General features: G+C 52.8%; 1 protein-coding gene across 1 annotated transcript in view; it reads left to right on the forward strand.

The window, feature by feature from the left end:
* Positions 1-21,976, forward strand: part of Ptpn14 (protein tyrosine phosphatase non-receptor type 14) — a 139,918-nt gene that overhangs the window by 110,972 nt on the left and 6,970 nt on the right. Inside the window, exons 12-18 of the mRNA XM_021645317.2 lie at positions 1,145-1,223; positions 4,020-5,491; positions 8,854-8,997; positions 10,501-10,719; positions 13,940-14,068; positions 16,127-16,361; positions 17,933-18,096. Of these exons, the coding sequence (XP_021500992.1) occupies positions 1,145-1,223; positions 4,020-5,491; positions 8,854-8,997; positions 10,501-10,719; positions 13,940-14,068; positions 16,127-16,361; positions 17,933-18,096 (2,442 nt within the window). The remainder of the gene's footprint in view (positions 1-1,144; positions 1,224-4,019; positions 5,492-8,853; positions 8,998-10,500; positions 10,720-13,939; positions 14,069-16,126; positions 16,362-17,932; positions 18,097-21,976) is intronic.

Below are 21,976 nucleotides of genomic sequence, written 5' to 3' on the forward strand. Positions count from 1 at the left end.
TTTTTTTATTTTTTAAGAGGAGGCGGTGGCTATAAACCAAGCTGCTTTGTGCCTCTGTTTTCCTTTTCTCGTGTCATTTCAGCTTCATTCTCTGTAGTATATAAAGCTGATAGTCCTGACCCACTGTGGAGAAATGTAGTTGAGTTATGTATTGTTAATAAAAGGAAAAAATGCTTTGAAATACTTTGCAACTCCAACGTCATCGCCAGGACTTGTGATTGTTAGAAGTTCCCGCAGCACGTTTCCCTCTGTGCCTGATTCTCCCATAGTCTTCAGTGCTTCTCTTCTCAAATTCCTGTTAATTTCTGGATCCCTTGTTTTCATGACCTTCCTTGTTACCCATTTGATGCCTTGCTATGGACCAAGCTGGCCTTGACAGCATAGAGGCCTGCCTTCCTCTGCTCCCCAAGTGCTAGGATTAAAGGTGTGTGCCCACAAGCCCAGCTTCCCATCATCTTGAGATAACAGCTCCATGGCCAGCCGAGAGCGGAGATGGACCATGGTAGTTAGTGGTTTAGACATTGTTCATCCCCCTCCTCACGGCAAGTATGCCGCCTTTCTGTGGCAGGAAGATTCAGGTTGGTCTAAATGGCCATGTAAGACCCAGTGGGAAAGATTCTGCATGGCCAGGCGGCTATCCTTACGGCGCTAGCGTGCCTTTGTGGCCTGGGCCACGTTTGGTTCTGCGGTGGCCATGACACTGTGTGCATCGCTTTTTGGGTTCCTATGTAAATTCACCACTGGGCCCAGCAGCACAGCCCTGACCCTACCTGAGCCTCCTGTCATGCTGTGAACTGGGACCGTGGGCTCTGCCACTGTTTAGGGAGCGTTTGGGCTTGAGAGGGAGCCAGTTTGGACAGAATAAAGCGGTTTCCTTTCTCCTCTCTCTTCGATGGTCGTTCCTCTTCTGTTACCTGCTTCTAAGGGTGGTGCCCGAGACCGCCCTAGTGAGTGGCTGCACCTGGCTTTGGATGCTGGCCTCTCCCTGACCCCGTCACCGCTGTCCTGAGATGGGAGCGTAGGTTTGTGGGAGAGGGTGGGCCGGCAGGGTGGCCCACAGCCGCAGTGTGCCCCGGGTTGGGGTGGTGGCCGGCACCTGCCGGGTGTCCCCACGGCCTCTGCAGCTCTGTGTTCTCTGTTTCAGCCAAGGCAGCAGCCGTACATCCTGCCGCCCATGCACATGCAGTGCGGAGAGCACTACTCCGAGACCCACACCTCCCAAGGTAACGGGCAGCCCTCCTTCTGCCCCTGCAAGCCAGGGGGCTGGGTCCCGGGGCACAGCCCAGAAGCGGCTTGAAAATGTCAGTGATGGTTTGATGCCATCGTCTAACCACAGCGGCCAGCAGATGCAGTTTGTGGAGGTTAGCAGCAACTAGGCCAACTGGAGGGTGCGCGCTCATTTCCTGTCTTCTTCCCGTTGTTAGTGGGCCACGGTTGGAGACTGACAGCTCAGCCCTCATACTTCAGCCTATTGCCAGTGTCAGGAGCTTGGAGTAGCCACAGGGTCACCGGGTGGCTGAGAGAAACTCTCAACCTCATCATTCAGTTTTTTGTAGCCTCCCTCCAGGCCCTTTCGCCATGTGCGTGGACAAGAATGACCACGGATCCAGTGGGTGTGAGGGGTCTGGTGCTGGGCCAGAGACATGTGTGGTCTCATTTGATCCGCACAGTAAGCCTGAGGTACTGACGGTCCCACACAGAAACTGGGAGACAGAGGTCAATGTTAGCATTTGGATATGAAGACTGTGTGTGTGTGTGTGTACATCAGCGTGTGCAGGTATACATGTATGTGGATGTGTGTGGATGTGTTTAGGCCAGAGGGCCATGTTGCGTGTTTTTCCTCTAATCACTTTTTACCTTTTGAGTCAGATTCTGGCACTAAACCTGGGGCTCACCAATTAGGCAGATTGGGAGCAGTGAGTGGCCCTTCCGCCTCCGGTTTCCCCACCTGGCCAATGGTGGGATTGCAGACACCAGCGGCCACACCCAGCATTTTTATGTGTGCTAAGGATCCAAACTCAGGCCCTCCTTTGCCAGCTGAGCCGCCACCCCAGCTAAATTCACTTATTTCTCTTAGCAGTAAGCCACGAAACTGTTTGATCACTGAGCTAACCACAGCTTTAAAACGATGATCAAAACCCTTACATGCGTTTATATGCGTCATGAGTGTCTGTGACCCTCTCCCGGCTGTTCTGAAGCTGCTGCAGTTTGAAGCATGAAGCCTTGAACAATCCTGTCTGGTGCAGCACTACTTTTTACGAGCAGCCCAGCAGAGTTTTCTCTCGTCTGTGGAAAGGCACAACAAACCTCACTGGAGGCGGATCAGCCCTGACACCCGTCCTCATTTCTCCTGCCTCGATTAAGTTTGTCCTCGCTCCCTTTTCAGAGAGTTGAACATTTTTTTAAAGACTTACTTATGTAATTGTGTATGAATGCTTACATGTGTGTGCGTATACCATTTGAATTGAGTGCCCATGGAGGCCAGAGGCTCTAGAACTGGGGTTGTAACAGTCGTGGGTCTATATGTGGGTGCTGGGAACCCAGCCTGTGGACTCTGCAGCCAGTGCTGTTACCCACTGGGCCAGCTCTCCAGTCGCCTGGATGTTGCACAGTCCTCTTTCCCATCTTCCCTTTGTCTCCCCTGCTCAGAAAGGTGTGCAGGCAAGAGGCTGGCCTCCTGGTGTGTGCTTGTATGTGTCAGGGGAACCTTGGCTGTCCAGAGTGAGCCTGACTTAGAGACTGGCTTTAGCAGCTGTCGGGTTGGGGAGGAGACTCAGAGTTGTCTTAGTTGGGTTTTCTACTGTTGTGATGAGCATAACCAAGAGCAACGTGGAGAGGAAAGGGTTTAGTTTGGCTTACACTCAGTTCTCAGGCCACACTCCATCGCTGAGGGCAGTCAGGGCAGGAACTGATACACACAGCCGTAGAGGACACTGGTTGTGTCTCAGCCTCCTCCCTTAGACCTTCAAAGACCACGTGCCCAGGGTGACACACACACAGGAAGTGGGCCCTCCCACGTTAATCAAGAAAATGACCCACAGTCTTGCCAAGAGCATGGAGGCATTTTCTAGACTCCAGTGTCTTCTTTCCCATATATAAAGTGGACACAGAAGTGGGCCAGCACAGTAGCTTAATCACTTGCTGTGCAAGACCCAGGGCCCGGGTGTGTGTCCAGAACTCACACAGATGCTAGGTAAGGGGGGAAAGGTGACTGAGTTGCAGCCTCGGGAGGCAGAGGTGGGATTCCCTGAGTAAGGTGGACAGAGTTGAGAGCCCTTTCTGCCTGAGTAAAGAAAAGAGTAATGTGAACAAGGAAGGATGCCTCTCAGCACGAACATTGGTCCTCCACACAAATGCACGTGCATGTGTGCCCCACACACATGCGTACCGTAAACATATATGAAGCCAGCTTCTGCAGAGCTTTCGTTTAGTTTAGCTTTTGTTCTTTTTACTAGAGTTAGTCTTGGTGGTGGAGTTAGAGGGAGGTTTCAGGAACACCCCAAAAAGCTCCTGATTCTGGCTCTGCCATTGGCTGGCTGCTGCTCAGGAACTGTGGCTGCACTGGCTGCGCCATTGATTTTGCTGCTCTCTCAATGCTTGGCATAGGTTAAGAAGCCTTTTCTGATGTCGTCAGAGAGCAGCTCCAAGGGCAGGGCAACCTCAAGTCTATGGCTCTATTAAAACTCCCAACTTCCTGGCCCAGATATCCACTTCTGCCCCTCAGCCGTGCACCAGAGTCCAGGCTACCCAACAAGTGGCTTATTGTTTGCATCTAATTATAGCAAAGTCGAGACTATGCCCCGGCGACGCCCACGCTGCACACTTTCTTTGCAGGGTGCTCTGACATGATCTGTACATGGGCACTCCATCCAGGAGAACGGTTCTTTGTGACATGTGTGGGTGAGGGCCAGGGACTTGGCTTTCTATGCCATGTTTCAGTAATTCACTCCGGGGACATCGGGAGGAGCTCTGTTGAAACAGTGCTGAGATGGCTCACATTTCTGTTTGACCTCCCGCAGACAGCATTTTCCCTGGGAACGAAGAGGCCCTGTATTGCAATTCTCACAACAGCCTGGACTTAAGTTACCTAAATGGCACGGTCACCAACGGCAGTGTGTGTAGCGTCCACAGCGTCAACTCGCCCAGCTGCTCGCAGAGCTTCATCCAGGCTTCTCCGGTGTCCTCCAACCTCAGCATCCCCGGAAGTGACATCATGAGGGCCGATTACATCCCCAGCCACCGCCACAGCACCATCATCGTGCCTTCTTACAGGCCGACCCCAGACTACGAGACCGTCATGCGGCAGATGAAGCGGGGGCTGATGCACGCGGACAGCCAGAGCCGGTCTCTGCGCAACCTCAACATCATCAACAGCCACGCCTACAACCAGCCCGAGGAGCTGGTGTACAGCCAGCCGGAGATGCGGGAGAGGCCTCCCTACACCTTCCCCTATGCGCCCCAAGGGGCCTACGGTCACAAACTTGTCAGCCCGTCTGACCAGATGAACCCCCCAAATTGTGCAATGCCTAGCAAGCCAGGGGCTGGCTCCATCTCCCACACAGTGAGCACCCCGGAACTGGCCAACATGCAGCTCCAAGGAGCCCAAAACTACAGCACAGCCCACATGCTGAAGAACTATCTCTTCAGGCCACCCCCTCCTTACCCGAGGCCCCGTCCCGCCACCAGCACCCCGGACCTGGCCAGCCACCGCCACAAGTACGTCAGCGGCAGCAGCCCCGACCTGGTGACTCGGAAGGTACAGCTGTCTGTGAAGACCTTCCAGGAGGACAGCTCTCCCGTGGTCCACCAGTCGCTGCAGGAGGTGAGCGAGCCCCTCACGGCCACCAAGCCCCACGGCCCGGTGAACAAACGCCACAGCCTGGAGGTGATGAGCAGCATGGTCCGGGGCATGGAGGCCATGACGCTCAAGTCACTCAATATCCCCATGGCGCGCCGCAACACGCTCCGGGAGCAGGGTCCCCCGGAGGAGGCGGCTGGCCACCCAGGGCACGGGCTGCCCCAGTACCACCACAAGAAGACGTTCTCAGATGCCACCATGCTGATCCACAGCAGTGACAGTGAGGAGGAGGAGGAGGCCCCCGAGGCGATGCCTCAGATTCCCACGCTCCGGGAGAAGGTGGAATACAGCGCCCAGCTGCAGGCCGCGCTGGCCCGCATCCCCAACAGGCCCCCGCCTGAGTACCCGGGGCCAAGGAAGAGCATCAGTAACGGGGCGCTGAGGCAGGACCAGGGCACCCTCCTTCCTGCCGTGGCCAGGGCCAGGGTGCTGAGACACGGACCGGCCAAGGCCCTCAGCGTCTCCCGGGCTGAGCAGCTGGCTGTCAACGGAGCCTCTCTGGGCCCCTCCATCTCTGAGCCTGACCTAACCAGCGTGAAGGAACGGGCCAAGAAAGAGCCTGTGAAGGAAAGGCCCGTGTCAGAGATGTTCTCGCTGGAGGACAGCATTATAGAGAGAGAGATGATGATTAGGGTGAGTGTTCCCACTCCCGGGTCACTGATGGTGGGGAGCCCAGAAGCTGGAAGCCTTGAGGAGGGAGGCTTCAGGGAGCATTGTGGGCGTTTCACCCAAGAGTGATGATGTCGCCAGAGGTCAGGGTTGCTTTTTCAAATAACGCCTTCCATCCCATTTTTATCCGTGGCCTACGGCTGGTGTGTTTGGTACAAGGACATTTTAGTGATGGTATGTCCCTGAGGAGTTCACTGTGAGCCCCAGTCCCCATCAGATTTGCTCCATGAGCAGCTCACACACGTGTGCACATGTGTTGTACATGCACACGTCCCACATCTGAAGATACCCTGCAGCGTTGGTATCTCGAATAGCCCCTCACCGGGAAGCACACAGCCTAGAAAGCTAGTTCTGTTGTTGGGCCGAGCCCACTCGGTGGCACATGTATATAAACAAGAAAATAAACACCTCTTACAATGAGAACATTGTTGGATTGTAGTTGCTGCTGGGGAAAAAATCCTGTTAACTGCTTTCCCTGGAAATCCTGACCTCCCTCAAAAGTCCTTCAATGATGTAACTAATGGAGGCAACTGACTTCTTTCCCGTTCAGGGAAGCTGTGCTGTCAGGTAGCTGGCCCTCCCTTAGGCACCCTGGAAGACATGCTGTGTTACATTCGCTTTGTTGGAGGTCAGGAGGCTCACTACGGAGTCTTCCGAGCTCAACCCTGGGAATCAACCCAGAGACAGGAAGTGAAGGCTAGTTTTACAGGGGCCGCGCTGCTGGGCTCAGAGCTGGAAACCAGCACCCTTGTCACTTTAGAATAGCCTGAAAGCGGCTCAGGCCCCAAGGTTCTGGTGTGCAGCAGGTGGTAACTTAAAGAGTAAGCAAAGAGAGAGGGTAATAGTGAAGTTTTACCTGTGCCTCTGGTGGTAAAAAAACAAAACAAAACAAAAAACAACCCCCACAGCTCTGTCTGGGGGTGGAGTGAGATGGGGGGGTACCTGAGGAGACAGCTTTCTCAGCTTTGAAAAAAGTAATTCATTGGTGTAGAATGAAGTTTCAACACTTACTGGCTCCAGGCCTCTGCAAAGCTGCATTTGCTTCAGGAATCCATCAGTGTGAGCATTGAGGTTGGCCCTGCCAAGCTGAGCGTTAATGATGTCCACATGGTGTTGGCCAAACCCGTCGTCTTACCCAGATTAAACAAACAGCCTGCAGCCATGACTCTGGTGCTGGTCCCCTGCTTGGAAGCATCCTGCAAACTGAGAAAGAACAAGGTGTTTTCTGCTGGTCCCCTCCCCCGTTCTGCTTTATTCCAGGATGGTGGATCTTATCCACTGGCAGATTTCACCAGTTAGCTTTTAGCTCAGGAACATGACTGCCCTCTCACACAGCCTCACATAACCAGGAGTTCACAGGTCCGCTTCCCTGGGTCAATGTCCCAGCCTCAGAGAGGCACCGAGAAGTCAAGCAAGAAGGCCCACCCTGCCGGTGGCTCCATCACCCAAGAGGAATCTTAAAGTCTTTATTTGTACCCGCTGGCCCAGGTGGCATCCTCATGGGTTCTCTGCTCCTCTGTGTATGGAGAGGAGGAGAGGAGGAGAGAAGGCTCCTGAAGCCGTACCAGACCCGCTTACTAAGAGAACAGAGAGAGCCCTCAAGCCCCTGAAAAGACCTGGAGCGGGACGGGGGTAGGTACAGTGAGATCCCTGTTTTCAGTCGCTTTCTGTGGGTGAGTGGTTCAGCCTGCTGCCAGTAGGCCCCCAACCCTTTGCTCCTGCCACCCCTTGAAGACAGTTCCCACTTTCCAGCCCCAAGCTGGGAGTCCGGTGTGAGAGCAGAGAAAGCCAGCTCAGGCCTTCTAGTTTGGTTCTGAGACGAGGGACAGCTCGCACCTAAGAGGCCCAGCCCAGTCACCACTGTCTCCTGTGCCCCCCAGGTAGGCAGGGAGTCTTTCCTGAGGACAGCGGTCCCTGGGATCTGGAGGCAGAGGTGGGAGGGTTGCTCACAGGGTTGAGGACACCCTGTCTCAGAAAAATCAAACCAAAACAAAACCTTTGAAAATTTCTAAATTCAGCAAAAGGAGAGGATAGGAGAGAATGATCCTTCACAAAGCTGAAATAATAAGCAAATAAATCCAGACTCATCCTGGGGCCTGCTTGTGGTGTGGAGACTCCAAGGCTGTTCTTGCAGCCCCACAGTTGCTCTTAGGCACCCATCGCATCCCTTGAAGCTTGTCCTGCTCCCCGTGTGCCCTGTTTGTCCGTGGGCCAGCCTGTCACCAGAGCAGTTGTCCTGTTGCCCCTCACAAAGGCTTCCAGTCCACCGTGGTGACAACGAGGTCCATGCAAGGTTGCCCCTGCCACCCAACCCCACCTTCTCAGTGCTTTTCCAACAACATGGCTTCATCAAGACACCTCCTCCAACAAGAAATCCGCAAAGAGACCAGGCTCCTGCAGTCCCAGGGGTCTTCAGACTGGCAGTACTTCAGTCTGCATCAAAGTGTTCTCTTCCACTTCTTTCCCTGAGTGTCTAAGACAAGATGGTTTGCAAGAGCCGTGCATGGTATGCTAGCCAGCAGTAAACAGGGAATTTCCATAGCCTTGCTGGTGCCAGGGTCATGAGGATGTCCTGCCGTCTCTTTACCAGGTTCAGCCCAGAGAGGAGGGCAGAGATAGAGCTGGCCTGTCCACACTCCAGACAGGAGTCACTGGCCTTTGCTCTCCCGGGTGGAGTGTGAGGGGAGAAGGCCTGCTAGTTCATCATCTGTGGCCAGCCTGGGGTGGCGGTGACTTTGGTAGCTAATAGGCCTCGTTCTGAGGCTGGCAAAGCAGGTGTCTTGGACAGGGACTGAGCGTGCGATTCAGGTCTTCAGCCTGAGCCCCTCAGAGGAGAAACCTGATTTTCCTTTTTTTTTTTTTTTTTTTTTTTTTTGCTGGTATGAGGGCTCTGTTAACCAACACTGTAGTTGTCAGGTTTTACACCATTAGTCAGTGCAAAAGGCCTGGCCTTGTGACGGACTGAGATGGTGTGTGGAGTCTGTTTTCTTCCTTCTGTCTTCAGCCTGTATTTTTCTAAAGTATATCATATGAACTCCCTTTTTTTGGTTCTCTTGTAAACCCCATGGCAAGGTACATGTGCTAGGGAGCCTGTCTTTATCTTTCTAACGTATGAGTTAATTAAGAACAAAGGCCCGTGGGTCCTGTGGGAACTGGCTCCCCTGGGCACGGTGGGAATGATGGGAAGGCTGTGTTTGACTTTGCCCTGCTGATGGTGGATGTCTGCACTCCTTGGCTGCGGACTTACAGATTTGGGGAGATTAAAATGCATTCCAGCCTTCCCCTGGAATTATAAACAATGAGAACGTGTCTTTTCTTGCCGAAAGAATCTCGAGAAGCAGAAGATGTCGGGCCTGCAGGCCCAGAAGAGGCCTCTGATGCTGGCGGCGCTGAACGGGCTCTCGGTGGCCCGGGTCCCGGGGCGGGAGGATGGTCGACACGATGTCACCCGAGTCCCCATAGACGAGCGGGTAAGTCCTGGGCTCGCCAGCTGCGCCCCCAGATTCCAGAAGGCCCTCTCTGCCCAGACCCGTCAGTGCCGTCTGCCCATGGCTTAATTCTTTCAACCGAGGAAGGCTCGGTCCAAGCACGTTAAAACCTACCCTCTCCACAGCTCCTATTCTTTCGTTCTGGTCTCCACTCTGTCAAGCCGGCCACACTGAGGCTTGATTAGGCAGTCTAACCCCAGGGCTGGTGAGATGGCTCAGTGGTTAGGAGCACCCCACCGAGTCTAATGAGCCGAGTTCACTCCCTGGAACCCACATAGTGGAAAGAGAGCACTGACTTCCTCACGGTGTGCCCTGACCCCACACGGCTTGCTCCCCTCCCCAAACGAGCAATAACAACAATAAAAAATAAACCTCCGACAAGCTGTGTGACCTTGGCCTAGTCACTTAGCTTTTCACGAATTTTTTTCTATTTTTTGTTGATTTATTATTTGTTGCAATTTATTCACTTTGTATCCCGGCTATAGCCCCCTCCTGGAGTTATCAATTCCCCATGCATGTTATATGATCTTAATATTTATTAAGGATAAATGCAAATTTACATCTGATGTGATTGACGAGAATCCAAATATGTACTAATTTGAAGCATGCTGAAGGGAGATGGGTGAAATGTTAAAAATCTTTATTTTCTACAATGAAACCACTAAATTTCTGTAACTACACAAAACTTTTTCTTTTTACAAGATGAGAAAGTTAATTTCTCCAGCTGCCGTACTCTGTGATTTTTGTGAATGACTGCTGTCTCCTAGGAAACAGCCATCCAAGGTTTTAGGGTCCCTGCGGTCCCCTTCCATGGCTGTAAGATGATGTGACCTATAGCTCTTTGATTGGGTGTTGATAGCTGTGATTCTGTGTCACTGAGGCAGAGAATGTCGCCCTGAAATGGCCTCCTGGCTTGCGATCAGAAGGCCCGGAAACTGGCTTCCTAACTTCACAAAATACATTTGAGGGTGTTAGATTTCTGTCAGCAGACACTGGTATGAGAATGCTTTGGGGATCAGAAGATATATTTTCCCAATTAATACCGAGTAACTGAAATGAGTGGTTTGGCGGGGGAAGGGAAAAGGCAATGTGTTTCGTGTGTTTTGGTCCTCAGCGCTCTACCACTGTGAACTGGGACCTCCTCACGTTTAACTCAGTAAAAACCGCTGTGCCAGTAGAGAAGATGCTTGGACAGTTGAGATTATCACTGTCCTTATCAGCGAAGATTGTAGGCAGGCACCAGTGGCAGAAGCACAGGGACTGAATTTCGGCTTGAGCCGGTCTTTGCATGTTGCAGCATGGGGTGAGAAGGGGAACGGCTGTCAGACCTGAGAGACCTGAGGTGTGGGTAATAGTGAGGGCAGTACCTCAGCGCCCGCTGATCCCCCTCATGGACAGCCCTTTCTGTGGGGGCGCAGGACGCTCAGAACTCCAGGCTCAGGCATGCTGGGAGCTGAGTGGGCTGATGCGCTGCCTCCCTTGCAGCTCAGAGCTCTGAAGAAGAAGCTGGAGGAGGGAATGGTGTTCACAGAGTACGAGCAGATCCCGAACAAAAAGGCCAACGGCATCTTCAGCACCGCCGCTCTGCCGGAGAATGCTGAGCGCAGCCGCATCCGGGAAGTCGTCCCCTACGAGGAGAACCGAGTGGAGCTCATCCCAACCAAAGAGAACAACACGGGCTACATCAACGCCTCCCACATCAAGGTGAGGGGCGTGTGGGTGGCATGCAGCGGGACAAGCACCCGGGCTGTGTTCAGAGAGCCCTTCCGATGCTCTGACGGGCCCTGAGCCGGGCCGAGTGGATTTGTCCTCTCCAGCCTGTGGTGTGTGGGCTTCCTGCATACTTCAGGTCTCCGTGCATCATGGCTTAGCTGGAGCCCAGGTGGAATTCGGAGCCGCGAACACATGGGGACCTAGATAGAGCAAATGATTTCCCTAGGCTGCTCACCTCCCCCCGTTTTCCTAATAACTGGGAGTACTTTAGAGCATGCCTCTGAACTCTGACCTCCTGGGAGAGAGTCCGGGAGGCTCTTGCTTAGTCAGTGAGCATAGGGTTTGGTTTTTGTTTGTTTATTTGAGACAGGGTCTCTCCGTGTAGCCCTGGCTGTCCTGTAACTCTGATGACCAGACTGGCCTCAAACTCAGAGAACTAAGTGCCTCTGCCTCCCGAGTGCTGAGATTACGGGTGTGTGCCACCGCCGCTGGGTATAGGACACTTTTAAGCAACACGGTTCACCTCAGTACTCTATGTGATTGAACTCTTAATTTCAACTCTGGTGGAATTGCTAGAAGGTTCCTTCAACCCTCTAAAGTGTAGTTAGGCACCTGGTGTGTGTATCACTCACAGCCATGGTATGTGAAAAGTATGACGTGATTGGGTACAGAGTTTTTATGCCGAGGGAGTAGGTGGCATTGTATATATGTGTTTATAACATCCAGGCATATTTTTCTCTTTTTTATTTTTGAGAACGGGAACAAAATGAATAAAATAATGAATGCCAGGGAGCTCTTAAGTAAACCAGTGATGGTCTCAGTTAGATTATGAAATAATGAGCAGAGTGACACATTTAAAGATGAGGACGAGGGCTGGAGTGATGGCTCAGCCGTCGAAGGCTGAGGCAAGGCTCACAGCCATCAAGATGCGGGCGACCCAGCTGCTCCCTGATGAAGAGCGGTGCTCTCCTGGCTTCCTCCCTTGGCCCCGTCTCTTCCCCATTTGCCATCTGCTCTTTGGAAACAGCTGTCCCTCTGCAGGAGCAGTGCCCTCTGGGTGTTGTTACCGAGATGCCTTCCCTCCTGCGGTTTTCCCTGGGGCCCACGTTTCATTTCTCAGAGCCAGGGTAGATGTGGGTACATTGCACAGGCCCAGAGAGCTTCGGGAACCTGCCCTCAGTTTGTGGAGTGGAGCTCTGTATTTTGCCACTGTTTTCTGCCCTGGTTTCCAAGCAGCTGTTAGCACAGGAGGAGGATGCTCTCCTCCAGGGGTGGAGCCACATCTGGGAACCTGCCTCTGCAGCACCCACTCTTTCAGGGCAGCTTTTAATGCTCTACTGTCAGTCCCTGCAGGAGGCAGCATTCTCTGCAAGCATTTATGGTCCCTACATGTTGGGGGCCAGACAATTTAACACCCCAGTTCCACAGATGGCACACACACACACATACACACACACACACATACACACACACACACACACACACACACACACACACACACACACACACACACATGTGTGGATGTTTTCTCCTGCCAGTATGGCTTGCCAGCTTTGACCTGAACACGTCTTATGGAATGAACCAACAGCTTATGCTGTTTCTGCTTGAATCAAGGTAGTGTGTGGTTTCCTAATAAATGGGGAGGAGGATTTCAAAAGTGCTCCCTCGTTGTGTCTGGACCCCTCTGGAGGTCTGTGTTACACGGATGTTTGAAGGGGCCCATCTCTGTCATGCCAAGCACGGGAAAGGAGGAGGCGAGAGAGTGTGTGTGCAGGGCTCGCTCTTCCACCTTCACTTCTGTGGATCTGTGTTTGCCAGGGGGATGGTTTTTCACATAGAATTTGCTTTTATTAAAAATCTCCTATAATGCTGTTCTTCAAGCTGGGGCTCACAGCCCTTTGGTTGACACTGGTTTTATGATCGTAGTCACGCACATACTTTGATAAAATTTAGACTCACGCATGGACGGCGTGTGCGTGCGTCATACACTAATGTGGGTGTTATCTGGGGAACCTAAATGTTGTTAATTTATTCTTTGCTATGTGCATATAGCCTGGTGCACCAATGCGTTATGTGAGTTCATGTATATGTGTGTGCACATGTATGAGTCCACTCCCCACTGTGTGCACAAATGGAGGCCAAAGGTCAACATCAGTTTTCTTCTGTATCATTCATGATCTTATTTCATTATGTTTTATTTCTATTACATTTATTTGTTTGTTTTGTGTGCCCATGTCTGTCAATTGTTCATGTATGTGTATGTGTGTGTGTGTGTGTGTGTATGTGTTTGGGCATGTGGATACATGTGTTTATGTGTGAGTATATGTGCGTGCATGTGTGTATGTGTGTGCATGTTTGTCCATGCATATGTATTTGTTGTGTACGCATGCATGTGTGTCTTTGTGTGTGTATGCATGTACATGCATGTATGTGCCTGTGTGTGCATGTGCATACATATGTGTATGTGTATGAGTGTATATCTGTGTGTGTGCATGTGTGTGTTTGTGTGTTTATGCATGTATGTGTACATGTTAGTACAAATGTAGCCACCTGTTTATCTGTCATGATGAAGAGTGCATGCATCTATGTGTGCATGTGTTTGTGTGGGTATGTGTGTGCCTGTGTGCGTGAGTAAGAGTGGGGGGGCTCAGAGAACAATTTCTTGACTTGGTTCTCTGCAGTGTTGGCGTTCTGGCTCAAGCGTGGGGTGTCAGAGTTGACGGCAGGCGCTCATCCCCGAGGAACGCTCATACTCGGCGCCTCCGCCTTAGCTTTTTGAGGCTGGGTCTTTGCTAACCGTAGGCTCAGTGTGCAGCAAGTTTGGCCGGTGAGCCCAGGGCCTTCCTCTGCAGCCTCCCAGCACTGGGGTGACAGGCGCACACGGCCACGCCTCACCTGTGTGGGGGTGCTGGGGGTAAAAGTCAGGTCTCCAGGCTTGCACAGGCGGCACTCCTCCCGCTGAGCCGGCTCCTCCGCCCAGGTGTCTGCTTTAATCTGCACTAGTTGGCACGTGTGTTGCATGCAATACAGATCAGGTGAGTGTGACTTGATGAGCTTGCTTTAGCAAAAACTATTCTGGTGTGAAAGCGTGCCGTCTGGTGCTTGTGGCTTTTGGTTTTTATGATTAACCAGTCTCCTTGGTGCAAAAGCAGTTAGAAGTGAGGGCGGTTTCACCTTCTTGGTCACTTACTGTCGCCTTCCTTGGTTGCAGGTGGTGGTTGGTGGAGCCGAATGGCACTACATTGCCACTCAGGGGCCCTTGCCACACACGTGCCATGACTTCTGGCAGATGGTGTGGGAGCAGGGTGTGAACGTGATTGCCATGGTCACCGCGGAGGAGGTAAGGGAAGAGCTTACCTGCCACCCTCCTCCTGGGGAGGGGTGGCCAGGAGCTGGGCCTGTCCCGGGGCTTCGGCTCCGTCTGCTCCGTGCCTCAGCTCTGTGTCTCTGCACACCCACTTCCTGTCCGCGTGGCCCCTCTCCTCTCGCATCTGTGTGAGCTTCCTTTCCTGGAGACAGTTGACGGTGGACTGTCTCCTCTCACTTTCCCGTGACTCTTACCTCTCTGTGATATACTTCCCTCCAGTGGAAACCAAACACAGCCTCAAGATGACCGAGTGAGTTCACCCAGAGGGCGGGTGTACCCAACACAACTGTTCGGGCCGTGCTGGGTAAACACTCGGGGGCCCCCCCACCCCCGGGCGCTGCCAGCCCTGCGTGCCGGGGTGCTTATCAGCTGAAAGGAGTCCAGAGCCACTGCAGAGGAAAGGGCTTCATTCTTCAGGGAGAAGAAAGAGAAAATTCCTTTTCTTCCTTTGCCAAACCAAACACAGGTTCTCTGTTGAGGCTGTGGGGCCGGGCCTGTGGCGTGCGAACTGGCGCACCTGCGCCTCCCCCATGGATGCTGTCTCTCAGAGGGCACTGACTTTGAGCGGAAAGTGTTGGATTTCCTCTCTGTCACAGTCTTAAAACATTTGTTCTGCTCCCCTTTCTTAAGCCTCATGAAATTCCAATTTATATTTTCAAATTCATTTAGGGAACTAGCTTTATGCTTTTTACCGAGTCCCCCTGGTATTGTGAGGGCCTGTTTCCACCTGTTTCTTCAGACCCAGGGGCAGAGAGAACTCTGGCAAAAAGGCAAAGTTGTTAACCCCCTTCCCACACATGCACAGCACACACACACACACACACACACACACACACACACACACACACACCAACCGTGACTGTCCTCTCCCCTACCATCAGCAACAATGACTGTCCTGGGCAGGTAATGTCTGGAGCAGTCTATGAAGAGATTTGTTGAAGGCATGTCACGTCCTCGAAGGTCAGACACACTCCCACTCGCTCGCTCCGATCTTCTACCAAGGCCGCAAATCCTAGGGCTGATGACATGGCTCCTCGTTGGTAACCACCTGCCACATTAGCATGAGGATGTGGATTTGGGTTCACAGAATCCACATGTGCTCCTAGCACAGGGGAGGTGAAGGCAGGGGGTCCCTGGCTGAGACAGTCAGTGTTGACCTTTGACCTCCCCGGGCACACCTGCACACACCCTCATGAATATACATACCACATGCATACACACGTACACAGACAGAAAGTACAATTTCAGAACTAATGTTGACTCCGAACTGGATTCGGCCTCCTAACAGATGGTGTCATGGAAGGGTTGGTTCCTTTACCTTATGAACCTTTATTTGCTTGCGGAGTTATTTATTTTGTTGCTTTGACATGTTGTCTTATCCCAGGCTGGCCTAGAATTCCTAACCTAAATGCAAGGTGCCATCTGTGTTAACTCTAGAGTGGGTGGTGGGGGAGGTGGGCACTGTCCTTGTCCCTTGGGGCTGCCCTCCCAGGAGGAGGGACACTGCAAAGTGGATAGCACAAGCTCAGAGGGACCAGCAGATGGTTAGCTGGGCAGCTGCAGCTCCTTGGAGAGGGAGTGTTTGGCTAAGACCGAAGTGACAAGAGCAGATCTGCCATGCCAGAATAATCAAAACCTGCTGATCCCTGGGACAGCCAGGGACGATCATTCTGTAAAACCTAGGTCTGACTTGGGCACTGAAACCGATGTGAGTTTGAGTTCTCACATGGAGCCGCTTCTTCCGCAGGTAAACAGAAAAAAGAACTGCGGACATAGGGAGCCACAGTCAAGCTCAGTGGGCCCAGACAGCGTGACCTGTGTCCCCTAAGGATGTGTCACATCACGCCTGTTTCTCATCTCTGTGCTGTGTACTTCCTGCGTTCTAAATGTCCCACGATGTAACTATCATCTTAAGGAGTATTAGCCTGGGTCCAGACCTGAAGGGCTGCCCCAGTGGACACTGCTCAGGGCCGTGGAGATGTAGCTACCATCGCTGACTTATTTCCACTTCTGCTTTTGTGTGTGATTCAGGAGGGTGGACGGACCAAGAGCCATCGATACTGGCCCAAACTGGGGTCCAAGCACAGCTCAGCCACCTATGGCAAGTTCAAGGTCACCACAAAGTTCCGGACAGATTCTGGGTGTTACGCCACCACGGGCTTAAAGGTGAAGCACCTGCTGTCGGGGCAGGAGAGGACAGTATGGCACCTGCAGTACACTGACTGGCCCCACCACGGCTGCCCGGAAGACGTCCAGGGCTTTCTGTGTAAGTTTTCCCCACACTGAGTTTTGTGGGAAGTCAGGAGCCCGCTGGTTGGCCGTGAGCGGGAATGCCTCCTCTTAATCAGCGGGGGTGTTAAGTGTTGATCCCTTCACCTCTGCGTAGGACAGAGAAGAGGAATAGTATCGCTTGTGCTCTGTCAACCTCTCGTGCAAGTCCGAAGGGGCTGTGGTAAACCAGTTCTGCCTTGATGCAGGCCTGTCTTGGTCATCAGTCCCTAGCTACATGTACTGTAACAGGGGTGACCCCTGAAGGCAGCGCACCGAGCCAGAGATGGCGGGCATGAAGGATAGGAACCGTAGGATTCCCCTGCCTGGGCGACGTCAGGCACATCCGTTACAGCACTTTTCTTTCCTGGGGTCTGAGAAGGCTCAGAACAGAGAGTCCAGGTTCTCCGGTTCCGTTAGCTTCTGAGGATTCCATTTACCACTAACTGTAAGTGGGGACCAGGCCTTGGGAAGCACAGTGGACACCGTAGGACAGTGCTGGGCAAAGGACCCAAAGCCCCAGAGAGGCTGGGGTTTTGCCTGAGGTCAGGTGACCGGCTGGGGGATATGACCTCTGCAGGATGTCCCCTCCTTCCACAGCGTCCTTTTTATCCAGCTCAGGGACTCTTGTGCTAGTGGACCTGTTACAGTTGGAGATAAACTCCTGGAGACTGGCTTGGTGATGGACTGCGCTACTGACGCGTGGGGCCCACGGGATGGCCTAGGTGTGATCAGATCCTTAAATCAGAGGCAGTTTAAGCAAAGACAGCCTGAGCTTCTGACGGATGCAGGGCGTCCCTGAAAAGGTGTGGGCTGCTTCTGTGAGGATCTTGATGCAGTGGTGTTGTGTCGCACCGTGGAAATGCTGGCTGGTGGAGTGGCTGAAGATTTTCCGGATTATGTGTCTGTTTCCCTCCAGTGTCCATTTGGGGCTGCAAACAACCCTTTTTGCACCCTTGCTGGGCTGGGCGGCTGAGAGTGTGTCTTGAACCACCGCCCACAGGCTTGGTGCCCCCAAAAGTGGAGGCTCATCTTGAATGGTCGCATAACCTCACGGAAGCAGATTCCCCAAAGCCTCGTTTTTACATCTGAAAATGAATCCAAGCCTTGGTTGACAGTCACTCATTCCGGGAGGGGGAGGGGGAGGGGAAGGGGGCAGGTGGCTGCTCTTTCCCCAACAGGAATTGGCTCTGACAGGGCAGCATTTCAAGGGGACTTAGCGGATGTTCCGATCCCGCTCTGTAATAGCACAGAATGCTGTAAGTAATGTCTAGAGTCATCTGCTTCGGGGACTTGGGGATTTGCAGAGGGGAAAACAGAATTTAATTTTTAAAAAAAGAACTATTTAAAGAACACGTTCTCCTGCGCACTAATTGACTCCCAGCTGGTGTCTTCTGGCTTCAGGGTGTTGCAGCGGACACCAGCCAAACGATTAGTCTGATACGAATTGCAAATGATTATGACTGAAAACAAAATTTTCACCCTCAGTCCTGGCGCCTCCCCGCCATCCTCCTGGATATGAAGTCATGTGACACGTTTGGGTGACAAGATCTACATTTTGTCCCACAGCCTACTTGGAGGAGATCCAGTCAGTCCGACGCCACACCAACAGCGTGCTGGAAGGCATCAAGTCCAGGCACCCGCCCATCGTGGTCCACTGCAGTGCAGGGGTGGGAAGGACCGGCGTCGTCATCCTGTCGGAGCTGATGATCTACTGCCTGGAGCACAACGAGGTGAGGCTTCCCCCTCTCCTGCCGCCTTCTCACTGTGTTCTCTCTTATGGGATGGACAGTGTGCTTGCTCCTGTGTGCATGTGTGGAGGCGGAGGTCAGCCTCAGTGGTCACTCTTAGGCACTGTCACCCGCTTTCTGAACCAGTATCTCGGTGGCCCGGGCTCACCAGTCGGCACGGCTGTCTGGCCTCCGGTCTCCGCCTCCCCAGGGCTGGCATGAAATGCACAGTTGCAGGGTATCATGCACAGTTGTTTACGAGGGTTGGGGGAATTGAACTCAGGCCCTCACGCTTGTGTGGCAATTTACCCCCGAGCCCTGGTCCCAGGCTTCTCTCCGAGGGCTTTGCCTTGATGCCAGCTCTACACCACAGCCATGCTCTCACCAGCCTGTGGTTGATTCCCCTCTGCTGGCATCTCTCCGACCCATGGGTCCCAGCTGGACGCCAGTACCTACAGCCTTCCTTGTCTCTGGCCGCTCAGGGCTCTGCGTAGGCTCCTAAATCAGAAGTTAGGGTGTTCTGGAGACATCCAGCAAGCCTGACTGCTGTCGGCCTTCATTTCCAGAAGCAGTCAGACAGTTGGGTCTGCCCCTGCGTAGAATACAGCTGTTCCTCAGAGCAGTTTTTACTTGGGGGCATTCGCCCCTGTCTGGCTTGGCAGTATATTTCCTAGTACAGAAGGTGGGCTGCTGCTCATTGCTGTAATCACAGAGTGTGACCTCACGCTGCCCTAAGACCCTGGAGTTAGAGAGAGAATCAACAGCAGTCCTGCTTTCTGTCACGTAAGGTTGTGTGTAGACTTGCAGCAGTGGTTTTAGATTCTGTGTGTGTGTGTGTGTGTGGGTGAGTGTGTGTGTGTCTGTTTGTGGGAGTTCTAGGGATCTAAACCCGGGATTTGTACATATTAGGCAAACGCTCTGCCACTGAGCTACACAGCCTGTAGTGGGTGCTTGTGATTCTTAGAGGATCTTGCTATGGAACCCTTGCACTAGGCCCCCAAGAGCTACACAGCCTGTAGTGGGTGCTTGTGATTCTTAGAGGATCTTGCTATGGAACCCTTGCACTAGGCCCCCAAGAGCTACACAGCCTGTAGTGGGTGCTTGTGATTCTTAGAGGATCTTGCTATGGAACCCTTGCACTAGGCCCCCAAGCGCTCCGCTGTATGGCTAATAAGGGTGTCCTTACCTGCCTCAAGAAAAGTCAGGCCCGGATAAGAAAGCCCAGGCCCAGGGCAATCATGTGATGTTGTTGGTAATGTGGGCTGTATGATGGCAGGAAGCAAGCTCTCCTCCTCTGAGGTCACTTCCTGTCTTTTCACTTCCACCAAGCTATTGGTCTATTCAGTTTCCAAGTTTTGCAGTGAGGAACTCTAGGTGTGTGTGTTGCATTCACCGATGTGCTAACATGCGTGCTAGTAGCCGGATGTGAAAATCAGCATAACCACTGCCTTGTCTTGTTGGCTGTGGAAGCCTTGTCTCTAAGCTCTTCAGAGACCCATCTGTGACTTCTGTGACGTAGCGACTGGAGGTCCCTCTGCTCACCATGCTGCATGCGTCAGAGCGAGCCTGGTGCAGATGGTGTGGGATGGGGTTCCAGCTGACAGGTATCCTGTGGGCTCCCTGAAGCTCAGAGCAGCTCGATTCCCTGGGGCGTGTTTAAGCGGAGTGGATGTCCTCAGTGCCCAGCTGCGTGCCAGAGCGTTCCTTGCGGAGATACGGCAGTCCTAGAAGAGCTTCTGCTCCCATTGCTAGTCAGAGATCCCACTATGACTCGCGCTGCTATTTCCTTCCCCAGCACCGTGACAGGCGGCCTTATCTGTCCCCTGTGTTGATCAGGGGAGACCGCCTGCTCTGCCCTGTGCTCTTCTGGCTCCTCCCACTCTTGCCCCTTCCCCATCCCTCCCTCCCCACTTCTCCCTCCCCCTCTCAGGAGACATGTAGTTTGTTCTTTTAACAAAGACTTTTGACAAATAAGTTGAAATTGTCATGGCCTATTTTTCTCCCATCGCAACCTAAGCTGCTTTTTCTACAGCTGCAGTGGCCAGCGTAATTTTATATTTAGTTTGTAATTCTAGCAGTTTCCCTTTGGCAATGAAGTGGCTTTTCTTTTTCCTAGCCTTTTCCCATTTTGTCTCATTAACATTTTTTTAGTTATGTGGAGTAGGGAGCATGGTGAGTACAGTGCCCACAGAAGCCAGAAGGAAGTGTCTGATTCCCTGGAGCTGGAGCCACAGCAGTTGTGAGCCGCCTGGTGGGGTGCTAGGAGCTGGCGGGGAGGCTGGGGCGGCAAGGACTTAGCAGGGAGGTCATGGCTGTGAGGTGGAGGTTGGTAGTTACAACTCTCCCAGGCTGCTCTTTAGTGCCCATGCTGAATGTGGCCTTCTCTGCTGCTTTTTGTTGGGGGGGTGAAAATGTCAACTCCGCCCCTGCATATACCAGGGGCACTCGTGTGCCAGCGGTAGTGGTGGAGGTGATGGTGGGGGCATCAGTGGGGATGGTGGAGGAGGTGAGGGTAGGGGTGATGGTATGGATGATGATGGGTGATGGTGATGGTGTGATGGTGTGGATGATGATGGGTGATAGTGAGGATGGTGATGGTGTGGATGATGATGGGTGATGATGAGGGTGATGGTGGGGGTGATGATGGGTGATGGTGAGGATGGTGATGGGGTGATGATGGGTGATGGTGATGGGGTGATGGTGTGGATGATGATGGGTGATGGTGGGGGTGATGATGGGTGATGGTGGGGATGATGAGGGGTGATGGTGAAGATGGTGATGGGTGATGGAGAGGATGATGAGCGGTGATGGTAAGGATAGTGATGGGGTGATGATGGGTGATGGTGATAGGGTGATGGTAGGGATGATGATGGGTGATGATGAGGGTGATGGTGGGGGTGATGAGGGGTGTGGGTGAGGATGGTGATGGGTGATGGTAGGTGATGGTGGGGGTGATGATGGGTGATGGTGTGAATATGATAGGTGATGGTGGGGATGGTGATGGGTGATGGTTGGTGAAGGTGGGGATGATGAGGGGTGATGGGATGGTGGAGATGGTGGGGGTGATGGGGGATGGGAAGAGGATGGTGGTGATGATGGTGATGGTGGGTAATGAGGGTAGAAGAGATGAGAGAAGTGCAGGTGGTGGTGGAGGAGGATGGGAGGCAGAGGAATGGCAGTGTTGGAGGTAGTTACAAGGAAAACAGCTACCATGAGGGCTGAGGAGGTGGCCTGGTGGCCAGAGCACTCGCATGAGCATGAGGAGCAGATCCCTAGCGTCCACGAAAAGCTAGGTGTGGACGAGCACACTGCCAGCCAGGAGACGTGAGACACACAGCACAGATGGTCACGCAGGACGGGAACGCCGTGACACACACTGCCGTGGCTCCCTGGCCAGCCAGCCCAGGTGAACCATGGCAGGCCCCAGGTCAGTTAGACACCGTCTCAGTGGAGGAAGGCATCCAGCGTCCACATCCGTGTATTCACACCCAAACACTGCTGTGCACACACATGTCCCACAGCTAAAGAGATACCTGCTTCAGTGGGTAAAGGTATTGGACACCAGGCTTCACCACCTAGGACACACACAAATAAATGTAATAAATTTTTTTTTTCTTTTTAAAAAGAAATAGTTAACGAGGAGGTTGAGGCAGGAGGATCATCGTGTGTTTGTAGTCAGCCTAGACTACAGAGTGAATTCCCCCATATTTGTCTCAACCTAAATATAAAGGGGAGGAAGGAGGATGGGCCTAGTATTTGGGTATTTGGCATTTGCCACCGTTCACCGCTCAGAACCCAGCGGTGTTAGTTCAAACAGCTTTCAGATGCACCCACACAGGGAAACACGAGCACAAGAATGAATGATATGGCACCAGCGACAAGG

Source organism: Meriones unguiculatus, chromosome 11 (assembly GCF_030254825.1).
Source record: "Meriones unguiculatus strain TT.TT164.6M chromosome 11, Bangor_MerUng_6.1, whole genome shotgun sequence".
Taxonomy (NCBI): Eukaryota; Metazoa; Chordata; class Mammalia; order Rodentia; family Muridae; genus Meriones; species Meriones unguiculatus.